Source organism: Sus scrofa, chromosome X, assembly GCF_000003025.6.
Source record: "Sus scrofa isolate TJ Tabasco breed Duroc chromosome X, Sscrofa11.1, whole genome shotgun sequence".
Taxonomy (NCBI): domain Eukaryota; kingdom Metazoa; phylum Chordata; class Mammalia; order Artiodactyla; family Suidae; genus Sus; species Sus scrofa.
The window spans coordinates 6,926,911-6,953,668 of record NC_010461.5 but is presented as its reverse complement, the minus strand read 5'-3'; the positions used below and the strand labels follow the sequence as shown (position 1 = coordinate 6,953,668).

The following is a 26,758-nucleotide window of genomic DNA, read 5'->3' as shown; positions in this document are numbered from 1 at the left end:
GGATTTCAGCAAGGGTCACACTATTCCCAGAACCGCGAAGAACGGCACATGCGGGCACAGTGACGGAGGCTGAACCCCTGCTCTCCCTTCCGGGAGTCCCCAAGTTTGCCACAAGCTGGACAAAGCGAGCCCACAGGACCAGCCCTCCATAAAAACCCGAGACTAACGAGCATCCCAGGGAGACAGCACTTCACACGTAGCGTCTCAACTCGCCGTGGGAAAATTCCCGCCTGATTCCGAGGGAAGACGACTCTGGAAGCCGAAGCCTGGTTTCCTCCAGACTCCGCCCCGTGCGCCTTGTCCCTTTGCTGAGTTTGTCCCACATCCTTGCACAGCAGTAAGTCACAGCCGTGACGACAACCATGTGCTGAGTCCCCTGAGTCCTCCCAGAGGTGAAGTGGGGGCTCATGACACAACAAGCACGGCTTCCTGGAGTTTCCGAAGCACGGAGGGAAGCTCCGGCCGCCCTTGGCGGGGAGGGAGGTGGATACCAGCCCAGCCTCTAACAGGTGCCACCTGCCTTTGCTGGTGGCCCCCCAGCGCCTCCCCCCAGGAGTCCCTGAGTGCCCAAGAAACGCCTCGCACTGGAACCCTTGTCTGGGGGTCCACTGCTAAGAGAACTCAAAGGAAGGCAGCATCACCTTGCTGCCACGAAGGTGCCCTGTCCCATTCCTTGAGCCAGTGACACCTTTGCCCGTGAAACCCCATGACTAACTTTTATGGCTAAACCGTCATGACCCGGGGCGAGGCAGAGTTACTAGGAATGACCCCAAAGCATGATCCTCAGAAGAAACAAACTGGCTAAGCTCTCCTAACGGGCAAAGTCAAACGCGCCAGCAGTTTAAGAGCGCAGGAAACGTCCCCGACATGCTCCTGACTGTGACAGACGCCCAGGCAGCCAGAAGGCCCAGGCTGTGCTGAGGCCTCCGGCGATTCCAGGACACGGGAGCACCGATGGCCACAACGGGATGCTGGCGGCCGATCGGGAGGGCTGGGGCCAGGGTCCAGGCAGACACACGGCTGCGGCATCGCTGGGGCGGGGCCTGAGAATCTGCATTTCTTACCAGCTTCCGGGAAGCCTCTCCGTGCATATATATATATATAGGACGAAAAGAACATGCAAACCACACTGGGGTCACTCAGAGTGAAACCAAGAGGTGGTGACACGCTGCTGCGACTGCATCACAGGCACCATGGTCCGCAGCTTTACCCTCTGCAGCAACACAAGTCTGAAGGGCACGACTTTCTCTCCCCTGCTCGGGGGTTTCTTTAACGGCTCGATCCAGCGTGATTTTGCCCTTACTGCTTTTCACCCAGGGGAAAAGCTGGGCTGACAAATGTAAAGACAGATTTCTGGAGTTCCCATTGGGGCTCGGTGGTAACGAACTCAACTAGGAACCATGAGGTTGCGGGTTCGATCCCTGGCCTCACTCAGTGGGTCGGGGATCCAGCGTTGCCGTGAGCTGTGGTGTAGGTCACAGACACGGCTCAGATCGGGCGTGGCTGTGGCTGTGGTGTAGACAGGCAGCTGCAGCTCCTATTCGACCCCTAGCCTGGGAACCTCCATGTGCCGCGTGTGCGGCCCTAAAAAGACTAAATAAATAAAGTCAGATTTCTTCCTCCGAGCAGGCGGCGAGCATCCTGGCTGATACCCAAACATCGGCATTTGACCCAGAATCGCAGGGCCGCAGGGAGTGGACTTTGGACCCGGCCCAGCAGTAAAGGCATCACAAACCGGCAATGCAGCAGCCAGGTGGGCCGAACCCTTCTTCGGCACAATTCGAACCGGAGGGGAGGGGAGGCGGACACTGCTTTATGACTCCCTCCCAACGCCCAAGAAATTTCTCTGAAATAAATTTTGAGGGGTGGCCCAGAGCTTTTACTATAGGACACCCTGTTCTACACAGAGATTCACGCTGGGAGCCTACGGTGCCGCAGAAACAAGAAGCTCGGCGAATCTACACACCCCAAGCCCCCGGATAAATGAACTGAACAAAACCAACAGAGGGGGGTCGTCTAATTAAATTGTTAAACCCAGTGCAAAGGAGGATAGCTTCCAAGCGGCAAGAGAAAAGAGACACACACACACACAGAGAAAACTATGCGTCTAGACACAACCACGAAGACGAACAACGGACACAGATGAAGTTTGCAAAGTCACGGTCAAGGGAAAGCCGGACACGGCAACGCCTGAGTCCGTTAATACCAGGTTCCAACAAGCAAGCCGGAGGCACGGCGCTCATCAGGCCAGCAGTCACCCTGGGGCTGGGGAAGGACCAGAAAGGACAGGGGGTGGCTTCTGGTGGCTGGTCACGTTGCGTTCCTTAATCGGGGCCCTGGTGACCCAGGCGGGATCACCTTGTGGCAGGTCGTCAAGCTGTACACGGACGCTTGCCACGCACTCCTGCACGTGTATCTCAATCAAAGGTTCACCAACGGCAATCCCATCCCGAAGAGCCATCAGCTCGCATTCAATCTCACTGCCTCGCTGTACAAAAGTTCACTTTTTAGCTGGCGTGCTGCAACACGTCCCTGACACGTCCGTGCAACACTTTTAAAATACCTACTGCATCAGCTCTTAGAAAAATGATCTCCCACCGAGATAATTCAGGCCAAAGGTCTGAACCCTCTGGCCGAGCAAAGGCCCTGGGGTTGGCAAACCCACCGTGACGTGGGCTCCAAGCTCTACTCCAGGCCGGAGCATGTTTCGCTGGCGCAGGGACAAAAGGGAAGATGGTCCTGCAGACAGTGACCTCCCAGGCTTGCCATGCTGGGTACTCAAAGTGACAGCCAGACATCCAAACCCCACTGGCAGTTGGGGGCTACTGGACTGAAGTCGCCAGGCTATGAAGACGGACACGGAAGGAGACGTTTTCCTGAAACACAGGCAGGTGTCCACTCACTTAAAATCAATACCCTGAAAGAGATCATCGGCTCGTCCTAACTTATAGTCAATAACCTAAACCATGCCTGGAGCTCCTCTCCTCCCAATGCTACAGAACAAACGACCACGGAGCTCAGCAAGTTACAACAATAAACATATGATCGTACACAACTTCTAAGGGTCAGGGATCTGGGAGCAGCTTGGCTGCGTCTTTCCGGCTCCAGGTCTCTCAGGAGGTTGTGGTCCAGCTGTTGGCCAGGCATCTGATGGCTGGACGGGGGCAGGAGGTCCCACGTCCAAGGCGGCGCCCACACACAGCTGGCCAGCTGTGCTGGCTGCTGGAGGGAGGTCTCTGCTCCGCTGCCCCCTGCACCTCCGCCGCGCTGCTTGAGCATCCTTAGGACATGGCAGCCGCTTCCGCCAGAACAGACGATCCACAGGAGCGAGGTGGAAGCAGCAGTCTCTCGGGACCTGACCTTGGAAGCCACACACTGGCCCTTCTAGGGCACCCGCTGGTGGCACGGTCAGCCTGGAGGGACTCAGTGTGGGAAGGGCTGCACATGGACATGAACACAGGAGGCAGAGGCATGGGGCACCTTGGAGGCCGGGTCCCCCACTAGTCAACACTCTTTGCCTCCCTTCACCTGCTTATCTGGAACCCTGCCAACTTCGAATTCCTTTGAGATGATGGAGTCTCACCTTTTAAAATGCACACACTGGAGCTCCTGTCATGGCGCAGTGGAAATGAATCCGACGAGGAACCATGAGGTTGCGGGTTCGATCCCTGGCCTCGCTCAGTGGGTTAAGGATCTGGCGTTGCCATGAGCTGTGCTGTAGGTCACAGACACAACTCGGATCTGGCCGTGCTGTGGCTGTGGTGTAGGCCGACAGCTGCAGCTCTGATTGGACCCCTAGCCTGGGAACCTCCATATGCCTCGGGTGCAGCCCTAAAAAGCAAAAATAAATAAATAAATAAAATGCAGACCCCTTCAGAACTGTGAGGGGACACGCTTCACCTGCCCCTTGAAGCCAGTCCTCTGGCCCCCAGCGGGGCTCCGGTGGGGGGATCAGACCCAAGGCACGGACCCTGAGAGGGGCCCCTGGTGGCCACGTGGTAAGGAACCAAGGGCCAGGGAACCAACAGGAGTCCCCAAGAAAAAAAAAACTCCAAGTCTCGGGACGTGCAAAAAGCGACAGGAAAATTCATCTCGGCCCATTTGAAAATGTTGCCTGGAGCAGGCAGAGCGGGTGGGTCACTTCCCCCTCCCCTTCCTCCTTCCCCTGGCCCCTGCCTTGCATCCAGCCCTCCCGCACCCCCTCTGCTTCCGCAGGGCTGGGGGCCGCCCTCTGTGGCACAGTTCCTGGGACCCCAGGCCCCCGGGCAGCAATCTGTCCCCTTTTGGAACATACCCTGCGCGGTGGGAAGGGTATGAGGAAAACTGCCCGTGGCCTCGGGTGACACAATGGACCCAGTGTTCGCACATCCCGCCCCGGGGGGGCAGGGAGGCCTGGCACGAGGTCTCTGCGTTCCTGGCTCCTGGCGCCAAGGGCAGAGGACTGCGGATTTCCCCAGAGACTTCCCCTCACGATAATAATAACAACATTAACGACGACTTGGTACAGGGCTCCCACTCAGCACCTGACGCGTCCACCACCACCACCAGGGCTCCTGGCACTCTCTGAATTCAATACCAACCCCCTCGGGCCCACATTACAGATAAGCCAACTGAGGCAAAGGAGAGGTTAGGTCTCAAGGCCGAGTCCCACAGATAGTGAGCAGGGACCCAGACTCCCTTGGGGCCCCAAAGGCCCTTCCTCTTGGGTCCTGAGAGGATGGGACAGGCCTCGTTCCCCTCAGGACCCGAGCACCACCTGCTGCCACAGAGAGGGCGCCACTGCCACGCTTCTCCCCAACTGTGTGGAAGGAGCTCAAGGCAGGGCCCACTGGACCACCCTCCGACCCCTGGGGGGCGCAGATGGCAGAGACTTCTCATCTCCCTGTTCTGGAGGCCAGAAGCCTGACATCAAGGGGACAGCAGGTGTGCTGCCTGAGGGGCTACGAGGGCAGGATGGGTCCCAGGCCCCTGTCCGTGGCCTGCAGCCAGCCGTCTTCTCCCCGCATCCGTTCGCACCATCTTCTCCCTGCGCCTGTCTGTGCAGAGACTTCCTCTGCTTCTGGGGTCACCAGCCAGGATAAGTGGGGCCACCCTCACGGCCTCACTTTAACCTGATTCCCACTCTAAAGATCCTCTCTCCACAGAAGGTCACATCCTGAGGCACCAGGGGTTAGGACTTCAACATGTGCATTTGGAGAGATGCCGTTTCTGCCCCTAACAGCGGCTGAAGACACGCTGCTGGTGAGAAAGGCCACCCAGCATCGCCCCCTCTCCTGGGACCCCTGCAGACCGTCTTCTGCCACAACCATCTACTTTCTGCTCACGTGCGCTGCTCGCTCTCATGGATGAAAGCACAGTCACAGACTCGCAAGTGGCACCTCCGTGAGGGTTAAATGCAGGGAGGCATTCAACGCGGCCTCGACACGGCCTCCCACGTGTCCTCAGAGCAAGGCCATGGCAGGAACTTGGCCACCAGGGGGCCTGACAGTATTCCAGGGGGGGTTGCCAAGGTGAGGCCAGAAATGTCAGTCAATTCCTTTGTTTTGGGCAAAAGAGGTGAGAGGTTTGACTGTGCGAAGGGGAAAAACAGCGGGTCTTTAAATGTCGCAGCGGCCGCTTCTCCTACGCCACCTACGCCTCCCAGGGTTTGGGGACCGGAAGAGCAGCTCCATACTGAGCTACCCCAGCCCAGCAAGGGCCTCGATCCCCGAAGGAGGGAAGCTCCGTCCACCCCGGAGACACGTTAAAAAGTGCCAGGCAAGCACGGAGGAAGCAGCGTCCACTGCCAGCAGTGAGTCAGCAGGCCCCCGGCCACCAGAGCAAGGAGTGGGCTTCCCAAGGGGACACACAGAATGAAGCCCTGCTGCGTGATGCTCCCTGCAGCCACACCCCATACCCACCCTGGTGACAGCAGACAGCATTCTTGGGGATCAGAGGCCCGGCCCAGCCCCGCCCCACAGGGCTCTCCCCACACAGGACTGCAGGAAGGGGACAGTCACCTCCAAAAGGGAAGGCTCTGGTCTCCAGGGGAGGAGGGAAAGCTTGGGTACCTTCACCCCAAGGCCAAAAGGGAGCCTTTCTGGTGTCAGACGTGCAATGCATGTGCTGTCGCCTTTGCTGTCTCTGCGCACCTCTGCCCATCACCAGGCACCCTGTCCTGAGAGGGGGCGCAGGCGGCCTCCACCTTGAGGCGCTGTAATCACACGGTCGGGTTGACCAGACCTCCCGGACTCCTTTGATGGCCACGGCCCGCAGGTGCTGAGCTCAATGAGCTGGGGGCTCCATCTCTAAGCTACAGCTCACCTGGCCACTGTCCCAGCCTCCTCGCTGGCCACACTGCTTCCTTTCTCTCGCCCCTCTGACGGTTCTCCTTACAGCAGCCAGAGTGATCCTTTCACACGAGTCCCGACATGTCACTCTCCCACCCAAATGTAGCCAGTGGCTTGCCATCCTACTTAAGAGTCACCCAGGGTTGGTGCCACTCCGGCCACATCCCCAGTGGCCCGCCCCGGTTCCCCCTCTGTGCACCTCTCCCACTTGGCCTTCTCCAGACACACCAACCTCCTTGCTGTCTGTCCAATGCCCTCGGCCCTGGCTTGCCTCAGGGCCTTTGCACTGGCTGTTCCCTCAGCCCTGAGTTCTCTGCCCTCTCAATGTTCCCCTGGCGCCTGTTCAATCCCTGTTCACATGTGAGCCCTCAGAGAGGCCTCCGTGGCCGCCTTGTGTACTGGGCATCCTCACCCACCACTGCCCGCCCTCCGCCTCCCGCTAGAGTTCACTGCACCCAACAGCACAGCCTAGAAAATACAGTTATTTTCTCTTTCTTCAACTTGAATGTCGAACCTTGTCTGTTTGGTTCCCCAGTAAACCCTCTGCCTAGACCAGTAGGTCTCAACGGAAGGAGCCAGGGTGGCGGGGAGGGAGGCAATTTTGCCCACCAGGGAACACGTGGCAGCATCTAGAGTTCAGATGTCACGAGTGGGAGTGGGGCAGAGGCTGCCCCCCGCATCGACTACACTAAACCTCCTACAGAGCACAGGCCAAGCTCCCGGCACAGGACCATCCAGCCCAACGGTCCACGGTGTCCAGGGTGAGAAACCCTGGCCTAGACATACAGCGGGGACCCAGCAAATACTGGCTGAACAAAGGAGGATACGAAGGAGTGAGGAAGGAAGGAACACTGGGGCTCAGGTCTCATGGAGATGCCTTTGCAGTTCATGGGATACTGGCGGTCTTTTCTCAGGGTACACATATTTCACTTAATTTTTCTTCCAACAAATATGTAACGAGCACTCACCAGGCCCTCACAGAACCCACAGCAGAAAAAAGAACCTTTGGTATGAGGCATCTGGGGACCTGAGGGCTTCCCCAACGCTGTCCCTATTGGTCACATGACCTTAGGCAAGTCACCTGACTCCCCGGGACATCTCTGTCACATGGAAAATGTAAGGGTTGCTTTGATTTTGAAGCTGGCTTCCAACATCAAAATTCCATGCATTTCATTAATCCCACAGGTCCTTTTCTCTTTGGCATTGTCACATGCATGTCATTCATACCCTGAACACGGATGACAAAGGTTTGAGTAATCCACACAGCCGTCAGGAAGGGACTGGTTCAGCAGACTCCCACACCAGCCACATTCTGGAACACACTGTGAGCACGCTCGTATCAAATAGCCCCTGAACAACAGGAGTAAGAGAAACGAGGTATGGCAAGCGCTCCCATTCTTTCTCGAAAGGTACTTTCACGGACGGAATGAGTTACCACTACATGAAACAGCATGGATGGATCTCAAAATCACGCCTAGTCAAAGAAGCCAGGAGTTCCCACAGTGGCGCAATGGAAACGAATCTGACGAAGAACCATGAGGTTGCGGGCCTCGCTCGGTGGGTTAAGGATCCAGCGTTGCCCTGAGCTGTGGTGTAGGAGGTCTCGGACTCAGCTCGGATTCTGCGTTGCTGTGGCTGTGGTGTAGGCCAGCAGCTGTAGCTCGGATTCGACCCCCAGCCTGGGAACCTCCAGATGCCGCAGGTGTGGCGCCCCCCCCCCAAAAAAAGAAGAAGCCAGAAATACAAGTGCATAGAAGCCAGATAGCAAAGTGTACAGATGGTAGGGCTGCATATATATCAAGTTTAACAGGCACAAGGAAACCGTGCTGACCGGACAGAGGATTTGGCCAAAGGAGGGCATGAGGGGCCCTGGGTGAGGACCGAGAATGTTCCGTCTCGGTTTGTCAAAAGCAACTGAATGAAGACATCACTCCGTGTCCACTGCATCCCAAGAGAGAAAAGGTAAAGGCGAGAGCCACAGGCATTCCACACAGGGGTGTGTTTGCACAGACATTTTCTGAACGATATATGAGACCGAGGCCAGTAGGTGCCTTTGGAAAGGGAGTCGAGGGACTGCGAATGGGAAAGAGACTCCACTTTCTCTGCATAACCTTGATCCTGCTTGAAATTCTCACCACCTGCATCTATTACTACTTCAGTGAAAAAGTAATTCGAAAAATACTTTGTGGGTGTTGCGGGGGGGCGGGGGGGGGGTAGCTCCCATTGTGGCTCAGCAGGCTAAGGACCTAACTAGTATTCATGAGGACACAAGTTCGATCCCTGGCCTCGCTCAGTGGGTTAAGGATCCGCCATTGCCGTGAGCCGTGGTGTAGGTCGCAGATGTGGCTCGGATCCCGCGTTGCTGTGGCTGTGGTGTAGGCCAGCGGCTACAGCTCCGATTCGACCCTTAGCCTGGGAATTTCCATAGGCCGAAGCTGCGCCCCTAAAAAGCAAAAATAGAAAAACCTTTGGCGGGGAGGGATGGACCTGGGGTTTGGGATCGGCATATGCACACATGCATTGGAGTGACTGGCCGGCAGGGACCTGCTGTGCGGCCCGGGGAACTCTACCCGATATTCTGGGAGCATCTACGTGGGAGAAGAATCCGAAAGAGAGTGCGTATGTATGTAACTGAGTGACCGTGTTGTACAGCAGAAATGATCACAACACTGGAAGTCGAATATAATTCAATAAAACTTTAAAAAATAGGACAAAAAAAAAGAAAAGAAAACCAAAAATACTTATCATCATGCTCCATAAAGGAAATCCACTCCCGCCCTTAGAAAGGAAAATTTCCGCCTGGCTGTGCCCTGACAACGTGGTCAGGCAAGGCTTTGATAATGAAGCCTTTCCCCCACCCGCCTCGGTGGTGAGAGAACAGGAGCCACGGCCACTAACTAACCCCCTTGGGCCTGGCCCAGGAGGGCGGAGGGCTGGCAGGGGATCCATCGGGCCTCAGGTCCCTGCACTTGGGGGTACCTGAGCTTCACCCCACATCTCAATCAGCATCCCCCAAATGCCCCCAAGTCTACCTTTCCTTCCTTCCTTCTCTTTTTGTTTTGTTTTTTGTTTTCTGTCTTTTTAGAGCTACACCCGCAGCATATGGAGGTTCCCAGGCTAGGGGTTGAATTGGAGCTGTTGCCACCAGCCTACACCACAGCCACAGCCACGCCAGATCTGCCAGATCCGAGCCGCGTCTGTGACCTACACCACAGCTCACGGCAACACCAGATCCTTAACCCACTGAGCAAGGCCGGGGATCGAACTCACAACCTCATGGTTCCTAGACAGATTCACTTCCACTGAGCCACAACAGGAACTCCCCTCCTTCCTTCTCTTTAACTCTTTCTTGTGCACATTTTTAAATGCACAGAACATGAAAAAGAGGCCAATGAATAACACCTATCAAATTAAGCCAGGGTTTTCCTATTTGATGGCATTTCCCTCATCTCACGCACTCACTCTCCATTTAACTGAACCATTTAAAAGAAAATTACTGAACAGAGTTCCCTGGTGGTCTAGTGTTTTTAGGACTACTCAGCGCTTTCACCGCTGTAACTCAGGTTCACTCCCTGGTCTGGGAACTGAGATCCCACATCAAGCCGCTGCACAGGGAAGCCAAATAAATAAATACAATAAAAAATAAAAGTAAATTATTGTGATTTGCAAAATGTGGTCTGGTTTCACCCTGAGGTTCCCCAAGACTCTTTTAAGCAGAACCATACTGTCAAAAAAAAAATTTTTTTTTTTTTGTCTTTTTAGGGTAGCACCTGCTGGCATATGCGAGTTCCCAGGCTAGGGGTCCAATCAGAGCTGTAGCTGCCGGCCTACACCACAGCAACGCCAGATCCTTAACCCACTGAGCAGGACCAGGGATCAAACCCGTGTCCTCATGGATGCTACTCAAGTTCGTTACCACTAAGCCACAAAGGAAACTCCCAAAAATGTTTATATGATCATCTTAAATTGGTATTTGCCTTTTTCCATTTTCATTCTCTCAGGAGTGGCCGGTGGCAGTTTCCAAAGGCCACATGACATGCTATTGTCACAGACTGAAAGCTGAAGCAAGTTTGAGAATTCATCTGCCCTCTCTTCAGCCACCCATGCCCATTAAATTTAAGAGATCTCCAAAAATGTTTAAAAAAAATTTTTTCAAGTAACTTACTGTTATCCTGACACTTTACCTCTAAATACTTCAGCACTGCATCACAAAATAAGGCTTGTCTACACACACACACACACACACACACACACACACACACACGTAACAAATTACTCCACAACACCACTGCAGGACACACCGCCACCATCTCCCCACCACAGTGGGCACCAGTACCTCCTTTTGCCTCCTTAAAACACCTCCTCGCAGGTCCTGCTATGCCCACGTCAGTTAAAAAGCAAAACAAAAAACAATACACAAAAGACAGGGACTCTGGTCTATCCCAGTTCCAAACACTTTTTTCCTCTTTCCCTGACACGCTTTCTGCCAAGCTAGCTTCCCTGCTACAACTGGCACACCAACGGGCCCCCTCCCTTTTAACAGAAACTATTTCTGGAACCCCACAGCATAAAAAAAGGCTTCGCATTGTGTTTCCCCATATAGCCCACGTTTTGAAAGGGAATCAGATCTCCCACCAAGAGCTCAGCATTACACACGTCCCAGGAAAATGATCCCTAGACTACCACAGCCAGAAGAATATTTCCAGATCTTTCAAATCAGGGATTCCCAACCACTCAACAGAGCCCCACGAGGGGCACCTGGCAGGGTCTGGAGACCTTTCTGGTTGTCACAACTTGTGTGTGGGGGGGTGCTCCTGGCGTCTAGAGGGTAGAGGTCAAGGATGCTGCCGAGCTGCTGGCCCCACCAGAGACTCACGCAGCCCCACATGTCAACAGCACCAAGGTTGAGAAACTCTGATCTAAATTCCTTGGTTCCTCTGAGGACAGGAAAACTGAGGCCCAAAGACCCAATGTGGCTTTTTCCAGGCTCCACAGTCCCACAGCCAGAAACGGAAACAGGTCTCTATCGTCTGCTCTGCTCTAAGGTGGGGGCAGGGAGGAGAAGGGTGAGTGAAGACCTAAGGGCATTAACCTTCACAGCGGACCTGAACCAAATGAAGAAAACGGCAGGAAATTAACGACTCATTTACTGCAGCAACACACTGGGGTGGCCAAACTCGGAAAGAAATGCCTTCTTTAATGATCAACTTAAATAGCATGGCTTTACAGGTCTTCCAACAGTTGCTGACGTGGTCGGCCGACTCACGCGGTGGGTTCTAATACAATTAAGTGACACCACGGCTTCCAGAGCCGTCACGTTTTGCAGGAAACAACGCCACATTCTCCTCCGAAGGGTGTCCACACAGGTCCTGGCCTCAGGTCGGAATGTGAACCAGAGAAAGGAATGCAAACCCAGGTGGGAAGGAGAGTTCCATTAAAATCCCACCCCCTGTTCTGCTAAAATTGAAGTCACCTGATCCCCCCTCCATCTGCTGCTGAGTCATCAAGCCCCTTCTTTCCGCAGGCAAATTATTCAGCAAGGGAATTAAAAAGAACACTGAGAAATCATGGGTTTGGGTGTTCGTCTCCAACTCCACCCCCTTCTAAAAACCATTTTGTGCTTAAAAAGATGTAGCTGGTTTGCCCTCTCTTAAATGCGAATTGGAAGCTTTATCTTATCAGATACTGTTATTTTTTAATTTCCTTAAACGATGCGGAGGGGGAAAAAAGCCGCACTTCTGACATACTCCCTTTAAATGCTGAAACCTTGCAAAATAACGCAAAACAATTCAGACTGCATATCTAGCTCTTAAATTGCTAACCAAGAAGTTTCCAGCAAAGCAGCTTTTGCTTCAAAAGAAATCAGGCTAAATACTGAGGACAAATCCGTGCAGGGAGATTTAGCAAATGTGTCATTATTCAAGAAGCACAATGACAGCTGGTAAACAGTTGATAGTTATCTCTGACAAGCCCCTTTCTCGCCTCATAATGCATGTATTGTGATCGCTCCATTTTTTTTTTCCCCTCCTGTGCAAGAAGCCCAGGCCCCTGCCCACTTTCCCAGGACGGTCAAGCCAAGACCCATGTCACGCGGGAGCCCCCCCCGCCGCCCCCGCGCCCCCCTGGCGCCTGGCGCAGGCAGCGGCCGCAGCAGCCAGAGACCCCGCTTTCGCTCCCTTGGGGCGCCGACGGACTGCAGGCCCGTGGGCAGGGGCCCCGCCTGCAGCGTCCCTTACCTGCATTGCCGCATGGCGCAGGCCAGCCGCCCACCTGCACAGCATCCTAGAGCATCCTTTCTTCAGCGCGACGGCAGCGAGCGCGGTGACGTCACCGGGAGGCGGGCCCCGCGCCGCCACGTGACGCCCTCGGGGCTGGGAGGGGCGGGGTGGGAAGACCCTGGAAGTCCCGGGAGGTGGGGAGCCGGTGGCCGGGAAGCCCCGCTCCGGCTTCTTTTCAGCGCGGTTTGATGTGGGCACCTGGTGTAGCCTTGCACCGACTGTGGGGAACAAAGCACGCAGGAGAGACCCAGATGATTCCAGCCTCCACGCAGGTAATAGGATTTCAAAAGAACTAGCAATAAGGGGATTAGTAATGAAAGGAAATCATTGTTTATTTTTAACACCAAATACAGTGGAGAAAGAAATAAACGTATTTTGTGCAAATCATTGGGGCAGTTAAAATACAGAGCGCACACAGCTACTTTGAAGAGGGCCAGTGTTTCAAGTCGTCTATCAAATACGAGATCAAATATCAATGTGAAGCATATTCACTGTGGATATGTATACTCATTGCACTGACGAATAACCCTTTCAATTACTCTCAGTTAATCACGCTCAATTTATTTCAATAGTAACGTGTGTTTGCTAAAGGAAAAAATCGTGACATCACATATGGATACTACTTACTTGAACATCGGGTTACTTAAAATAAAGCGCTATTGCATCAACATGATTGTACTTGTGTCTGTGTTCTCAAGTCTTCTGGCAAAGAACCTGATCTCTCAGACATGCAAGTTAACTCACACCAGTTCATTATTTCACGTTTTCTAATTTTTATCACCTTCTGCGGAAGGGAGTCATCTTACTGTTAGAGAAAATATGGACAGTGAAGATACCAACTTTCTTGCCAAAGCACGTAAACCTTTTTGAAATGTGAAAGGGCAAAGGCGGGAACTTTCTCTTTGTAGTCCAGCTTCATATAGATTCGTTTCCTTTCTTTTGAGTTTAAATTACAATTTTAACATTCCCTTCCCACGCGCCCCTGAAAAAGATGTGACATGGATTGTTTTACAAGCAGGCCAGGGTTACAGACTTGCTATTTATTCCCGCAGCTTTCATGTCCTATATTTAACCCAGGCCCTTTGTACCACTATTCCCTCCTGATTAACCAAAGTGCTGTTCAGAAGGTCAGTCTCTAAGTGGGGGATAAATAACGGCCCTTGCCTCTCCTAGCGATCGATCATTTCCAGCTCGATTTTAAAAATCAACCAAGTGGCCGTGTGGCATTCTAGGTCCGTCCTCTCATGTGTTTTTCTGATAAGCAACTTACCTTTTGCTCCAGATGCCTGAGATATAAAATTAAAAAATAGCTACGGAGATCCCCGGCTCCAGTGGGTTGAGGGTCTGACAGAGACAGAAACTGACAAATTCATTTTCCGGCCGGAGGCAAATGTCGATTTCAGCAGCGGGCGCCCAGGGCCGGCCCCGCCCCCAACCCCCCCCCCCCCCGTAACCTCCCAGCCGGGAGCCTGGCGGGGAGGGTCACGTGCGGCGCCCCGCCACTCAGCCCCGCCCCGCCGGCTCGGTCACCTCTCAGCTCCGGAGGCCGGCCCTGCCAATCCCTTTCACCTCTGGCGGTCAGTGCCTTCGAGTCCCGAGGGAACCCTGTGTCCCCGACCCTGGACGCGCTGCCCCGGGAGGCTGGGCTGCACGGAGTCCAGGGCTGGGAGTTCCTAGAATCAATGGGAGGCGGGGCGGGGGGTTGGTCTATAAAGTGCCCTCCCGAGGTCTGAAAAGACTCGCTGTGCGTTCCCGCTGGGCGGAAACGGCTCAAGTAGAGGCACCTCCCTTATGGTGGGGCGATTTTCTGGCCGGTAGGTTAGCTTCACCTTTTCTCTTCCAGGTGATAGTTCCCAGCGTTTAAAAAGAAGCAAAACAAACAAACAAAAACGACGGCAAACGGGCAATTCAGAAAAGGCCGAAAGGCGATTTTCAGCACAATGAGATCCTTCCCGACGCCCTCCGTCCCCACCTACGAAATTGTCCTTTTGGCAAAGGCTTTCAAAAACCCCCAGATAACACCCTTAAGAATGTAAATTGAACAATCTTCCCGGTGGGCTGGTTGAGCAATTCCTACCAAAAGCCTTCCGAATGTGTGCAGACTGGAAAACACTATTGGGCCCGGACAGGTCATTTTTTTTTTTCTCTGGGAACTTGCTTCTGGACGTAAAGAGGAAGGAAATGGAACGAATCGTGCAAGGAAAAATTGCTGAGCTATGATTTAGGACCTCGAAGCACCAGAAGCTCTTACTTAGGACCTCAAAGCACCTCAAAAACAGAGGATGGGTTAAATCATAAGACACTGGTCCAGTGGAAGAATTAAAACTGATAGGATGGTAGATACTTTAAAGACTTACAGTGTCTTAAATGAAACAAGGCCCAAAGCATTAGATGCTGAATGATCCAATGCTGATGAGGGGAAGCAGAATATGCCGCTTGGCCTATTGGTTATTTTACATTAAAATTACTTAAGAAACAGCCTAAGCATTGTCCCCCCACCCAAAACAAAAGAGCCTGTGGAAGTATAACCCAGCAGGACCCTAGGGCCCTTCCAGCATCCTCGGCTTAGCTCCGCTCTAAAGCACAGATAACAGTATTTGATGCGCATTTCCAGAGCTGTTTTACGCAGGTGAAAATCCCCCCCGCCCCGCCCCCACCAAATGGAGGAAGTTAACTTCTGGATGACCGGGAGCACACAGCCTCCAGACCTCCTGGAGCCTAAGGACCGCGGTTAAGGCCTCGGACTCGGCGCCACCAGCTCCCCATCAGCAAATCAGAGACTTAGGCACGAGCTGATCGCATACCCTGCGAACCCCCTCCCTCTCCTGGCTTTTCAAAATGCTTTACAATTTTGGTTTGGCGAGTTTGGGGTTTTTTTTTTTGGGGGGGTGGGGTCAGGGCACAAGCTACCCAGCTCCTTACCTAGGCCCTGCAATAAACCCTTCTCTGCTCCAAACCCTGTCTCAGTTTGTTTGGCCTCACTGTGCATCGGGCACACGAATGGGCGCTGGCAGAGGTACCCTTCCTGGACCAGGCAGATAGAAGACCTTCTTATCACCAGAGACCCCTTGGAAGGTTGTCTACACAAATCTTGTTACTTCACTAATTTGCTAGCCCAAACCCAAAGCGCTTTGATTTCCCACAATTGCCGTTTCCTTGTCTGGAGGTCTAAGAGCTGCCTGCTTTGGTGACTTCTCCGAATCATCCTTCTCTGGGCTCCCAAATAGGAGGGAATTAACTTGGTTTCTCTCCAGTCCATCTATTTTATGTCAATTGAATTATTAGGCCTGTCGAAAGATCTAGAAGGGAAGAAGGGAAAAGTTTTCTGCCCCTACAGTTTAATATATTTGTATCTACGCAAATACCTTTATCTATGAACATAGAAAACAACTCAGAAGCAAATGCACTAAAGTATCAACCTTAATGTTTCACTCATTTTTGAGATTAAGGGTACTTCTCACTTTCTTCTTTTTAGCTTAGCTGCATTTTCTAATTTTTCTCTAACATGCATTGCTTTTGTAAAAAGAAACAGTTTTTGCTTGTTTTTTAAAAGCACCATAGTAGACATGATTATGAAATATATCTCTTTTGATTTTTTTTTTTTTTTGGCTGCAACCGGGGCATAAGGAAGTTCCCAGGGCCAGGGATTAAACCCAAGCCTCAGCATGGACCCAAGTCTCCCTGTAGAGACAACACGGATCCTTAACCTGCTGTGCCACAGCAGGAGCTCCTTTTTTGCTACTTTTTAATGCAGGTTTCATTACTTGAAGATTCACAAATCTTAAAGCCCTGAGAGAACAATTCCTAGTCATAAAAATCTTTAGGAAAGAAGATGGCAGCCTGAAACTGGTGTTACTGGGGTTTTTTTTGGAGGGTTGTCTTTGGGGGGGGGCACACCCACGTCCTAGGGAGATTCCCAGGCAGGGGGTCCAATCAGAGCTGTAGCTGCTGGCCTACACCATAGCCACAGCAACACCAGATCTTTAACCCACTGAGTGAGGCCAGGGATCAAACCCACATCCTCATGGATATTGATCAGGTTCATTAACCACTGAGCCATGATGGGAACTCCGAACTGATGTTACTGTTTAATCATCTGTAGATCCAGCCTCAATTTCTCTTCCTTTCAAATTCACTTTCTCTTCTGCTCTGAGAGAAAGTCACCTGTCACCATCCTTCCTGAAAAGATTCTTCGCTTACTGGCGCCTTCTAGTTTCTTCACAGACTTCTCCTTGTCAATCACTTTGAATCGTTCACATTTTTTTTCCCTCTTATCTGCTGCTGGGACATTTGGCAATGTCTGGGGACATTGTTGGCCGCCACAACTCAGGAAGAGGGGTGCTTCTGGCATCTGGTGGCTGGAAGGCAGGGATGCTGCTCACCATCCCACAGCGCCCAGGACAGCCTCGAAACACAGAATGTTCCAGCCCAGAATATCATTGGTGCTGAAGTGGAGAAACCCTACTTTAGCGGTCCTTATAAAGTGTAATTTGATGCCCCAAATCTTCCATTCCCCAGCACCCCCCTCTTTTTTTGGGCTGTGCCCAGGGCATGCAGAAGTTCCCAGACCAGGGATCGAACCCATGGCACAGCAGTGATTATACCAGGTCCTTAACTGCTAGGCCACCAGGGAACTCCTCCTAGCCATTTGTAAGAGTTCCCCATTGTAGAACATGCTAGAAGCTCTGCTTCATTACAGTCCTTTAAATATTATACTGTTGGCACGTGTGAAGTATAATTGCCTGTATGTTCCTAGACTATTCCAGAATCAATGCACAGGAAGCTGGGAAAGGCAGTTATCCCTAGGGATTAAAACCCAGTGGCTGGGACACAGAAGAGGAAAGGAAGTTTTCATAGACATGGAAATACATTGCATGGTAAAAAAAAAAAAAAAAGAAAAACCAAAAAACTCTCTCTGGGATACAATGTTAGACCAGAACCAAGTGTCTCCAAATATTCTCATACTGCATCTTAAAATATTACATGACCATATTATAGTATCACTGTCTGTGCTATTTGCCAAGCTTCTGCAAGCCTCAATTTTCCCTTCTGTAAAGTGGGGAGCAGTGGTGGTGATAATAGTATCCACCACCTGGGGGCGCTCTGAGGCTGAAGTGAGAGATCTGGAAAGAGAAAGCAGCGCCTTGCAGAGCCTTCCTGGAACCTGAGACGCAAGGAAACATGTGTACCCCTATATATGCTCATCAAAATATCCTCCCATATTTTGAGCCAAGTGGAAAAAGCTAATAAAGACTCACACACACACACACACAACCAGACATAAAGCCCCACGTGGCCCAGCTTATTTGCACACCACTGTCAACTCACATAAAGCCACCCACAGGGACGAGCAAGGCATGTTACCCCTGGCCACTTGGAAATGACTATTCCACTTACACAATAACGCAGGTTGTCAAACCACAACCTGTCTATTGAAAAATGTGACATTTTGCTCCTCGTGAATTGTTTGCATTAATCTTGATTTTTATGACTGGTATGGTATCTTGATTACTGAATTTTGTGGGGCCGATTTAAATGTCGCACCCAAGGGCAAGTACCTTCCTCACCTCCTCCAAATTCCAGCCCCAAGTGGCTGGTAAATTATCCTGGAAACGGTGTGTCTGATAAAAACCCAGAGGTGAGGACCGTATTTCATCTGTCTTTACGCAGTGAGCTCATGTGCATCCAAACACTTCCTCCCAATGGGCAAAGGAATGCGTTCCCCCACACCTAGGGGGGTGCTGTCCCCGTGGCCAACCTGAAAGATGTGGGGATAAGTGAATGAAGGAGATTATAGGAAGATTCCATCCAGCCTTCCCCAGGCACCCCCTGCTGTGGTCGCAGATCGCAATGGACATCTGAAAGCTGCACATGGGGGCCATGCCACCCCATTCGCTGTGACAAATGACAGCTTTGGAAGCCCTCTGCGCTCTGGCAGTGGAGTTCTTGTCAAGGACAGTGTCATTCCAGGACGCCTGAGAGCAGATCCTGTGTGTCACTACAGGCTCAGAGAACCCTTGCTCCCCCCTGAGAACCCATTATGCTGTTTTTCTCTCTGAAAAGAACTAGTAGCTGACAGCATCCCCTTTTTCTCTTTGGCTGCCAGGAAACTCAGGTTGTGCCAAGGCAATTCAGTAGACCTATCTCCTCAAGCTGGCCGAATGAGCACAGTGGAGCACAGATTCCAGAAGGCTGCGTGCCTCTGGCCACAGGTTCCAGGCAAGACATTTTCAAATGTCACAAAATGTACAGCCACTGCCTTTGGATGCAACCGGGAGCCGGCCTATCTTGTTCTAAATTAACAGGGGAGTGTCTGGTCACTTGTTTCTACGCAAAAATTGAGATGCATGACAAAAGCTTACACATATTGGAATAAAGCAACACACCCTTCAAAGGTGAACGTCTCTGTGGCTGTACAATGCCCCTCATTCCCAGAACCTGTGAATATGTTACCTTACTTGGCAAAAGGGACTTTGCAGCTGTGATTAGGTTAAGGTTCCTGCGACGGGGAGAAGATCTTTGGTTGTGTGGCTGGGCCCAGTGTGATCACGAGTCCTTCTAAGAGAGAAGGCAGGAGGGTTGGAGTCAGAGAAATTGTGACAACAGAAACACAAGTCAGAGAGACAGAGATTTGAAGGTGCTACATTGCTGGCCTTGGCTGTGTGACTGAGTCCAAGTTTCTACTGCTCGCCGCACAATAGGTCAATAAATCGAGAGATGTATTGGGAGTTCCCGTTGTGGCTCAGTGCAAAGGAACCTGACTAGTATCCAGGACGCCGCGGGATTGATCCCTGGCCTCGCTCAGTGGGTTAAGGATCCGGCATTGTCATGAGCTGTGGTGTAGGTGGCAGACGTGGTTTGAATCCTGTGTTGCTGTGGCTGTGGGGTAGGCCGGCAGCTACAGCTCTGATTTGACCCCTAGCCTGGGAACCTCCATATGCCGCTGGTGCAGCCCTAAAAAGAAAAAAAAAAAAATCAGGAGATGTGTTTTTCGGGGCAAGGAATCATGGCTTTATTCAGAAAGCCAACAGATGGAGAGGATGGTGGACTGGTGTCCCAAAGAACTCTCTTACTCAAGTTAGAATTCAGGTTTCTTTTCTACTAAAAGGGGAGGAGGTATGGTTGGTTGTTGCAAATTTCTTGGTGTCAGAATCCTTTGTTCTTGCCGCTGTCCCCCTAGGTCAGGTCATCATGTTCCAGTAAACCTCCAACAAGACAAATGTTATTCTCTGTTCTGCAACTTATCAATATATTTATGGAAACGTGTTATACTTTGAAAGGTCAGAGCCTTGAGAATGGGCTATCCTGTATATTTCAGGCTACAGGCAACATTTTTCTTTTTGGCGCCACCCTCAGGCCAAGGATTGAACCTGAGCACAGAGGCAACCCGAGCCGCTGCACTGACACCACCAGATCCTTAACCCACTGCGCCACAGGGAAATCCTATAGGCAACATATTTATTTAGTTATTTATTTATGTCTTTTTAGGGCCACACCCACAGCATATGTAAGTTCCCAGGCTAGGGGTTGAACTGGAGTTGCACCTGCTGGCCTATACCACAGCCACGGCAACACCAGATCCGAGCTGCATCTTCGACCTACAGTGCAGCTCGCGACAACACTGGATCCTTAAGCCAATGAGTGAGGCCAGGGATCCAACCTGCATCCTTCTGGATACTAGTCGGGTTCATTATGCCGAGCCCAAATGGGAACTCCTAGGCAACATTTTTAACTCGTAGCAAAAGCAATAGAATACAGAGGTTAAAGTAAAAGAAACAGATCCAATATGGAGTCAGATTTGCTCTTCCCTATCACATTTAGAGGAAGGGGCCATAAACCAACAAATGCAAGCGGGCTCTGGAAGCTGGACAAAGCAAGGAAACAGATTCTCCCCTAGAGCCTTTAGAAGGAACGCGGCCCTGCTGATACCCTTATTTTAGCCTAGTGAGAGCCATTTTAGACTTCTGACCTCCAGAAAGGTAAGAGTAAGTGTGTATTGTGTGAAACCACTCCGTTTATGGTCATTGGTTACAGCAGCAAGAGGTACCTTGCTTCGTTGAGTCGCCAGGTTTGTATAGACTGTGCGCTCGCAGTGCAAGGCCTGAGGGCCAGCAACGCTTTGGAGTGACCTGGTGCCTCTGCCCTCAGACCTTACAGTCCATGGGCACACGGCTAGGACACAAGTTTTTCCAATCAACGGTGGGCAGTGTTCTAACGAGAGAAGGGCTGGCTGATGTAGACATACTGTTTGTTGTTGGCTGAGTTGTGTCCCCCCAAATCCATATGGTGAACCCCCAACCCCCCTCAGAGTGTGCCTTGTGTTTGGAGATAAGGTCTTTAAAGAGGCGATTAAGCTAAAATGAGATCATCAGGGTGGGGCCCTAATCTGACTGGCATTCTTAGAAGAACAGGAAGGGGGAGCAGGCAGGGGCGGTACAGACACGGAGGGATGACCACATGAACAGGGAGCAAGAAGGTGGCCGTCTGCAAGCCAAGGAGGGAGGCCTCGGAAGAACCCAATCCTGCTGGCGCCTTGACCTTGGACTTCCAGTCTCCAGAACTGTGAGAAAAGCAATTCCTGTTGTTTAAACCACCCCGTCTGTGGTGTTTTGTGACGGCGGCCTGAGCTGACAAATAGGACATACATGAAACAGAGGGGCCACAGGAGGAGGATGGGCCTGAGGGAGGCTAGAGTGAGCCCAGAGGCAGCCAGGAGGGGTTACTTGATGCTACGGTATTGAGGCCAGTTTGATCTGGCCACAGTAATGCTTTTTAAAAAAATGATTTCAAAAGAGAAAATAAGAAACACAATGAGATTGCTACAAGATAATAAAAATAGGCCAGAAAGATGCCTTCCTAAAATAGGTGAAGAAGTTCCAGTTGTGGCTCAGCGGTACCAAACCTCACCAGTATCCATGAGGATGTGGGTTCGATCTCGGGCCTTGCTCAGCAGGTTAAGGATCCAGTGTTGCCATGAGCTGTGGTGTAGGTCGCAGATGCGGCTTGGATCTGACATTGCTGTAGCTGTGGCACAGGCTGGAGGCTACAGCCCCGACTGGACCCCTAGCCTGGGAACCTCCATATGCTGCGGGTGTGGCCCTAAAAAAAAAAATTAACCAATACCATTGCGAATGGTGTGAAACTGTTAAATGAGTAATTTGGATAAAGGTTTCACTCACAGGCAAAGTGTAATCACTTGCATTCCACGCAGTGATCTGCATTTACTTTGTAATCCTCAGAAGACTTTTAAAAAAAATAAAGTCCATCCTTACACTTAAAAAAACAAACTGTCTTTTGAGAAAAGTGAAAAGGAGAACCGTGGATACCGAATGCCCTAAGGAGTCATTAAACATTAAGATTTGGAGTTCCTGTTGTGGTGCAATGGCATCTACGCCGTGCTGGGACACGGGCTCGATCCCTGGCCCAGCACAGCAGGTTAAGGATCCAGCATTGCTGCAGCTGTAACATAGGTCGCAACTGTAGCTTGGATCTGATCCCTGGCCCAGGAACTCTGTATGCCATGGGGTAGCCAAAAAAAAAAAAAAGCACGAAATATCAGGATGTGGTAAGGATCCAGTGCGTGTCTCTATTTCAGCCATGCGTACTGATATTTTATAGCTGAAGCGAAGCATATGGGATTTGCTTCAGAACACGGGAGAGGGGATATGTGCAGGTGTAGACCAAATGAAGTGGGCTGTGACCAATCCATGTTGGGGGGGGGTGTGCGGCATGTGTGTTCACTGTATCATTCTATTTTCATACCTCTACTTTTATGCTGGAAGAAATGATATACATTTTAATATATTTAAGTCTCTGTAATTACCTTTTTTTTTTTTTTTTTTGCATTTTGCCTTTACTAGGGCCGCTCCCTTGGTATATGGAGGTTCCCAGGCTAGGGGTCCAATCGGAGCTATAGCCGCCGGCCTACGCCAGAGCCACGGCAACACGGGATCTGAGCCGCGTCTACGACCTACACCACAGCTCATGGCAATGCCAGAGCCTTAACTCACTGAGCGAGGCCAGGGATCGAACCCGCAACCTCATGGTTCCTAGTCAGATTCATTAACCATTGCACCACGACGGGAACTCCCTGTGATTAATTAAAAAAAAAAATCACACACATTTCCATTTTGTTCTTAAGGCAGGTTAGTTTAATTTTAAAGAAGAAATATTTTCAAACGATACAAATGACACAATTAGAACAGTGACAAAAATAGAGATGAATACTGATTATAACTCATTCCCACAACAGAAGATCACTCATTTCAACGGGGACAATTCAGTGCCAAGATGAAAATCAAATTCCCTTTTACTCATTGTACTGTTTCTAAAGGGCCCTGGTGGCAGACTCAGATTGTCTCTGGACTAAAACTGCTGATAAAACATGGCAGTTTTCTTATCACAAGGCACAGTTAGGGACAAACTTAAACCTAAGAAAATATCCCTTAAGACGCTAGGACTTCACTTTTCTGACATGTGGGATATTTTCCAGGAGGTGGCGGTCTGAACTAGTTGGAAGCTGCAAAACCAAGTCACGAAAGAGAAGCCAGTTAGGATGCTTTGTGTCCTACTGCCTTCATCTGTCTGGCTTTTCTTTCCCTGCTTGCAATGGTCCCACCCAGGTGCAGAAGCAGACAGATGCGGACGGAGGCAGAAGGGAAAGGCAAAAACACAGCATTCCTTGAGCTGAAGGAGCTGCATTTGCTCCGGGGAGGGTGGGGGGGGGCAAAGGTGGGATCTCCTCCTTTCTTTTTCTTTTTAAACTCTGGGGTAAGGAAGTACTTCAAACGGAAATCTCTTATCTACTGGGCAGTGACACTTATTTGAAAACCCTTGTGGGCTTTCTGTATTGGCATGGTGGGTTTCTCCACAGTGCCAGCTCATGGGAGTTGGCAGGAAAAGTTGCCTCAACCCTCCAACCCACTTAGAGCTTCACGTGGCATTGGCTAAAAAGCAGCCAGGCATCGCAGCTGAGGGGCCTCTCCCATGCCCCGCAAGCCAAGCACCTGAGACAGCAATAATTTGCTTTCCACACACCCCAGAGTCCAGTGGCAGACACTTCATCAAAGTTTAAAGTCTCAACAGCTGGGACAGAGAGGGCCAAAGTTTAAAGTCTCAACAGCTGGGACAGAGAAGGCCTGCCACCATCCTGACCTGCTCAGCAATGCTGTCTCCCACGGGGCACTCCTGGCAAGCACTGATGCTGCGTGTGTGTCTCTACCTACCTCTGTTGTGGGTCTGTATACAGGGAAATTAGCAAAAAAAAAAAAAAAGAAAAAAAAAAATCAAGACTAGAGGCAGAAATACATAGCAAGAAGTGACGACTGTGAAAAAAGCACAAAGTTTTCAGTCTTACCATCACCGACTGACAACGTCACTGTCCGTGATAGGTCGCATGTCAATGAAATGCTTTTACAAAATTCATTTGTAATAAACGTGAAAAGGAAGGCGGGTTATACAAGGGGGAGGGTACAGACTAATGAGGAGAGAGGCTGCTGATTAAGGGCAGGGGGTGCACTTCCAAGGGAGGGGCAGAAAGACGGAGGAGGAAGGTTCTGCTTCCTCTTCCATTCGCTGTGCCTTGCCTCGTTTACTTCCCCAGGGCCTCGTGAAGGAGAGGGCACTGCATGGTAATAAACGGGGAGGAGGCAGACCACAGCGGGGGGCACTGTGGAGGGCTGGGACAGTTGGATGACATAAACATTCTGTCTTCATGAGCTGGTTCTATGATTTCTGAAGAAATATGGGGAAGACTCCAGTATGGGGTGGGGGTGGGGGGCTTGATGGAAAGCAAACACTCTCCTGAAAGTGACTCGCTGGGTAACCGCAGTTACCCACGTAAGCTGGCTTCCTCAAAGAAGCGCCTTCAAAGGCTATGGGTCTATGTCGTGACTTATCTGTCAGCGGATCCGCTGAGTCACTGAGACTGTGCCTTCCCACGTCTCTTTTCCTTCTCCTTCTCGGCAGAGCACTAGAGCAGAAGCTCCACCACCACCTCCTTTGTCAAGCTCAGGATCAGACGGAGCAGACTCGAAAGGCCAGGCTGCCCGAGGCCGGGTAAGGGCAAGTGGTGGGGGCGTCCACTGGGCCAGGCCGCCGGGGGCTCTATGACCGGCTCCAGACTCAGGGTGAACATGCAAAGGGGCGCAATGAGACTAGACGGAAATGAGGGGCCCTCGGGGCGCAGCTCGCAGTGGAGACCCGGCTCTGCCAGGGGCCCATGGCACTGACTTAGGGCCGGGACCCTGCGAACAGCCTCTTAACAGAACACAGAGGGGTGAGCCTGTACGACACACATGATCAATGCACAGAGGAGAAACGGGAGAGTGACCAATCGAGCACTGACCGTTTGCTTTTTGGGCGAGAAACAGAACCGGCCCCAAAGTTCCATTCTACTGCATGACAAATACTGAAGAACAAAATCTCAGTCTTAAAATACATCTTAAAGTCGGTAATTTCCTTCAAGGAAAAAAAGTACTATAAATAAATTACAATACAGTGAATTTACCTGAACTCACTTCGTTTCTGTCTTCCAGCCTTTAAGTCAAATAAAACAGCGTAAAAACTGTACACTCTTAACGTGATAATTGATCTTTTATAAAATAACCTGTCTTCAGAGATGTCAATTTCACAACAAGGAAAAACCAAGCCCTGTTGCCGTCACTATTATAAAATATATATGTATAGATATATGTTTTGTTTTTATTTATTTTTTTTTACAAAATGTGTATATTAATAGCTTTGCACAAATATTTTAAAGACAAATTGAGCTAGTCTAAGAACTTCATGAAAATAAAACAGGTGGATAAATACTTCATGTGTACAAAGTACTACATCAAACATCATCGGCGGGCAGAGGAGGTACGTTAATCCTTGGTCTTGTAAAAAATGCTATCTTCTCCCTGGGATTGGAAAGAAAGACAGGTTACAGGCTGATAGAGACGCAGTGAGAGCTGGCAAGAGGCTCTGGTATCAATGATCGCTTTTCATACTCATAGAACACATTGCTTTTCGATCCCCAGGAACGCGTATGTTTTTAACAAAGATTCTCTAAATCTGAAAAGAAGTTACGAAGCCCCACGAGGGCAAGGGTTTGTCTCCAGTGCCTAGAAGAGTGTCTGGTATACAGCAGACACTCAGTGAATATTTGCTTTATTAATAAATGGATGAATAAATGAGAAACTATACAGATTAAGGACTTCTAAGTTATAACTGAAGAGAAGACAGTTGTAGTGTTTTATATTCTTTTATGATGGGGAGGTAGAAATTCAGCGTGAATTTTTTTAATAAAATAAAAAAATAATTTTTTAATAAAAAAAATTTAAGGATGAATGAAAGTTTGGCACATATTATTTAGCCCTAAAAAGGGACCATTCACTGATTCCTGCTACGACATGGATGAACCTTAAAAACATTATCCTGAGTGAAAGAATCCAAACACAAAAGACCATATACTGTACGACTCCGCTTAAAAGGTCCAGAACAGGCAAACGCATAGAGACAGAAAGAAGGCAGGATGCCAAGAGCTGATGGGCGGGTGGGATGGGGAGAGACTGTTTCGTGGGTACGGGGTTTCCTTTTGGGGTGATGGAAAAGGTCTAGAACTGGATAGCAGTTGTGACTGTACTAAAGGCCATGGAATTATTCATTTATTGAAAATGGTTAGTTAATTTATGCTACGTGACTTTTATGTCGATTTGTTTTAAAAGTCAGACATAAAAGAAAATAGATATAACTATGTAATTCTCCTCAAGTGAAAAATCAAAACAGGGTGTTCCCGTCATGGCTCAGTGGAAACGGATCTGACTAGTAACCATGAGGATGCAGGTTCGATCCCCGGCCTCGCTCAGTGGATAAAGGATCTGGCGTTGCCGTGAACTTTGGTGTAGGTCACAGAGGTGGCTCGGATCTGGAGTGGTTGTGGCTGTGGCCGCAGGTCAGCGGCTACAGCTCCAACTTGACCCCTAGCCTGGGAACCTCCATATGCCACGGGTGTGGCCCTAAAAAGACGAAAATAAATAAATAAAAACAGGAAAAGCTGCTGTGATGAACCATAATTGGAAAAGAATATTTTTAAAAAGAATGCATCTATATGTATAACAATCACTTTGCTGTACAGCAGAAATTAGCACAACAGAAATCAACTATACT

General features: G+C 50.5%; 2 protein-coding genes across 2 annotated transcripts in view; both read right to left on the bottom strand.

The window, feature by feature from the left end:
• Positions 1 to 14,032, bottom strand: part of CLCN4 (chloride voltage-gated channel 4) — an 80,109-nt gene extending 66,077 nt beyond the window's left edge. Inside the window, 2 exon segments of the mRNA XM_001925227.6 lie at positions 12,566 to 12,825; positions 13,878 to 14,032. The gene's annotated coding sequence lies outside the window, so the exon portion shown is untranslated.
• The window catches only part of WWC3 (WWC family member 3), a 115,292-nt gene continuing 111,263 nt past the window's right edge, over positions 22,730 to 26,758 (bottom strand). The window contains exon 23 of the mRNA XM_013985877.2: positions 22,730 to 25,509. Within this exon, the coding sequence (XP_013841331.2) occupies positions 25,443 to 25,509 (67 nt within the window). The 3' untranslated portion in view covers positions 22,730 to 25,442. The remainder of the gene's footprint in view (positions 25,510 to 26,758) is intronic.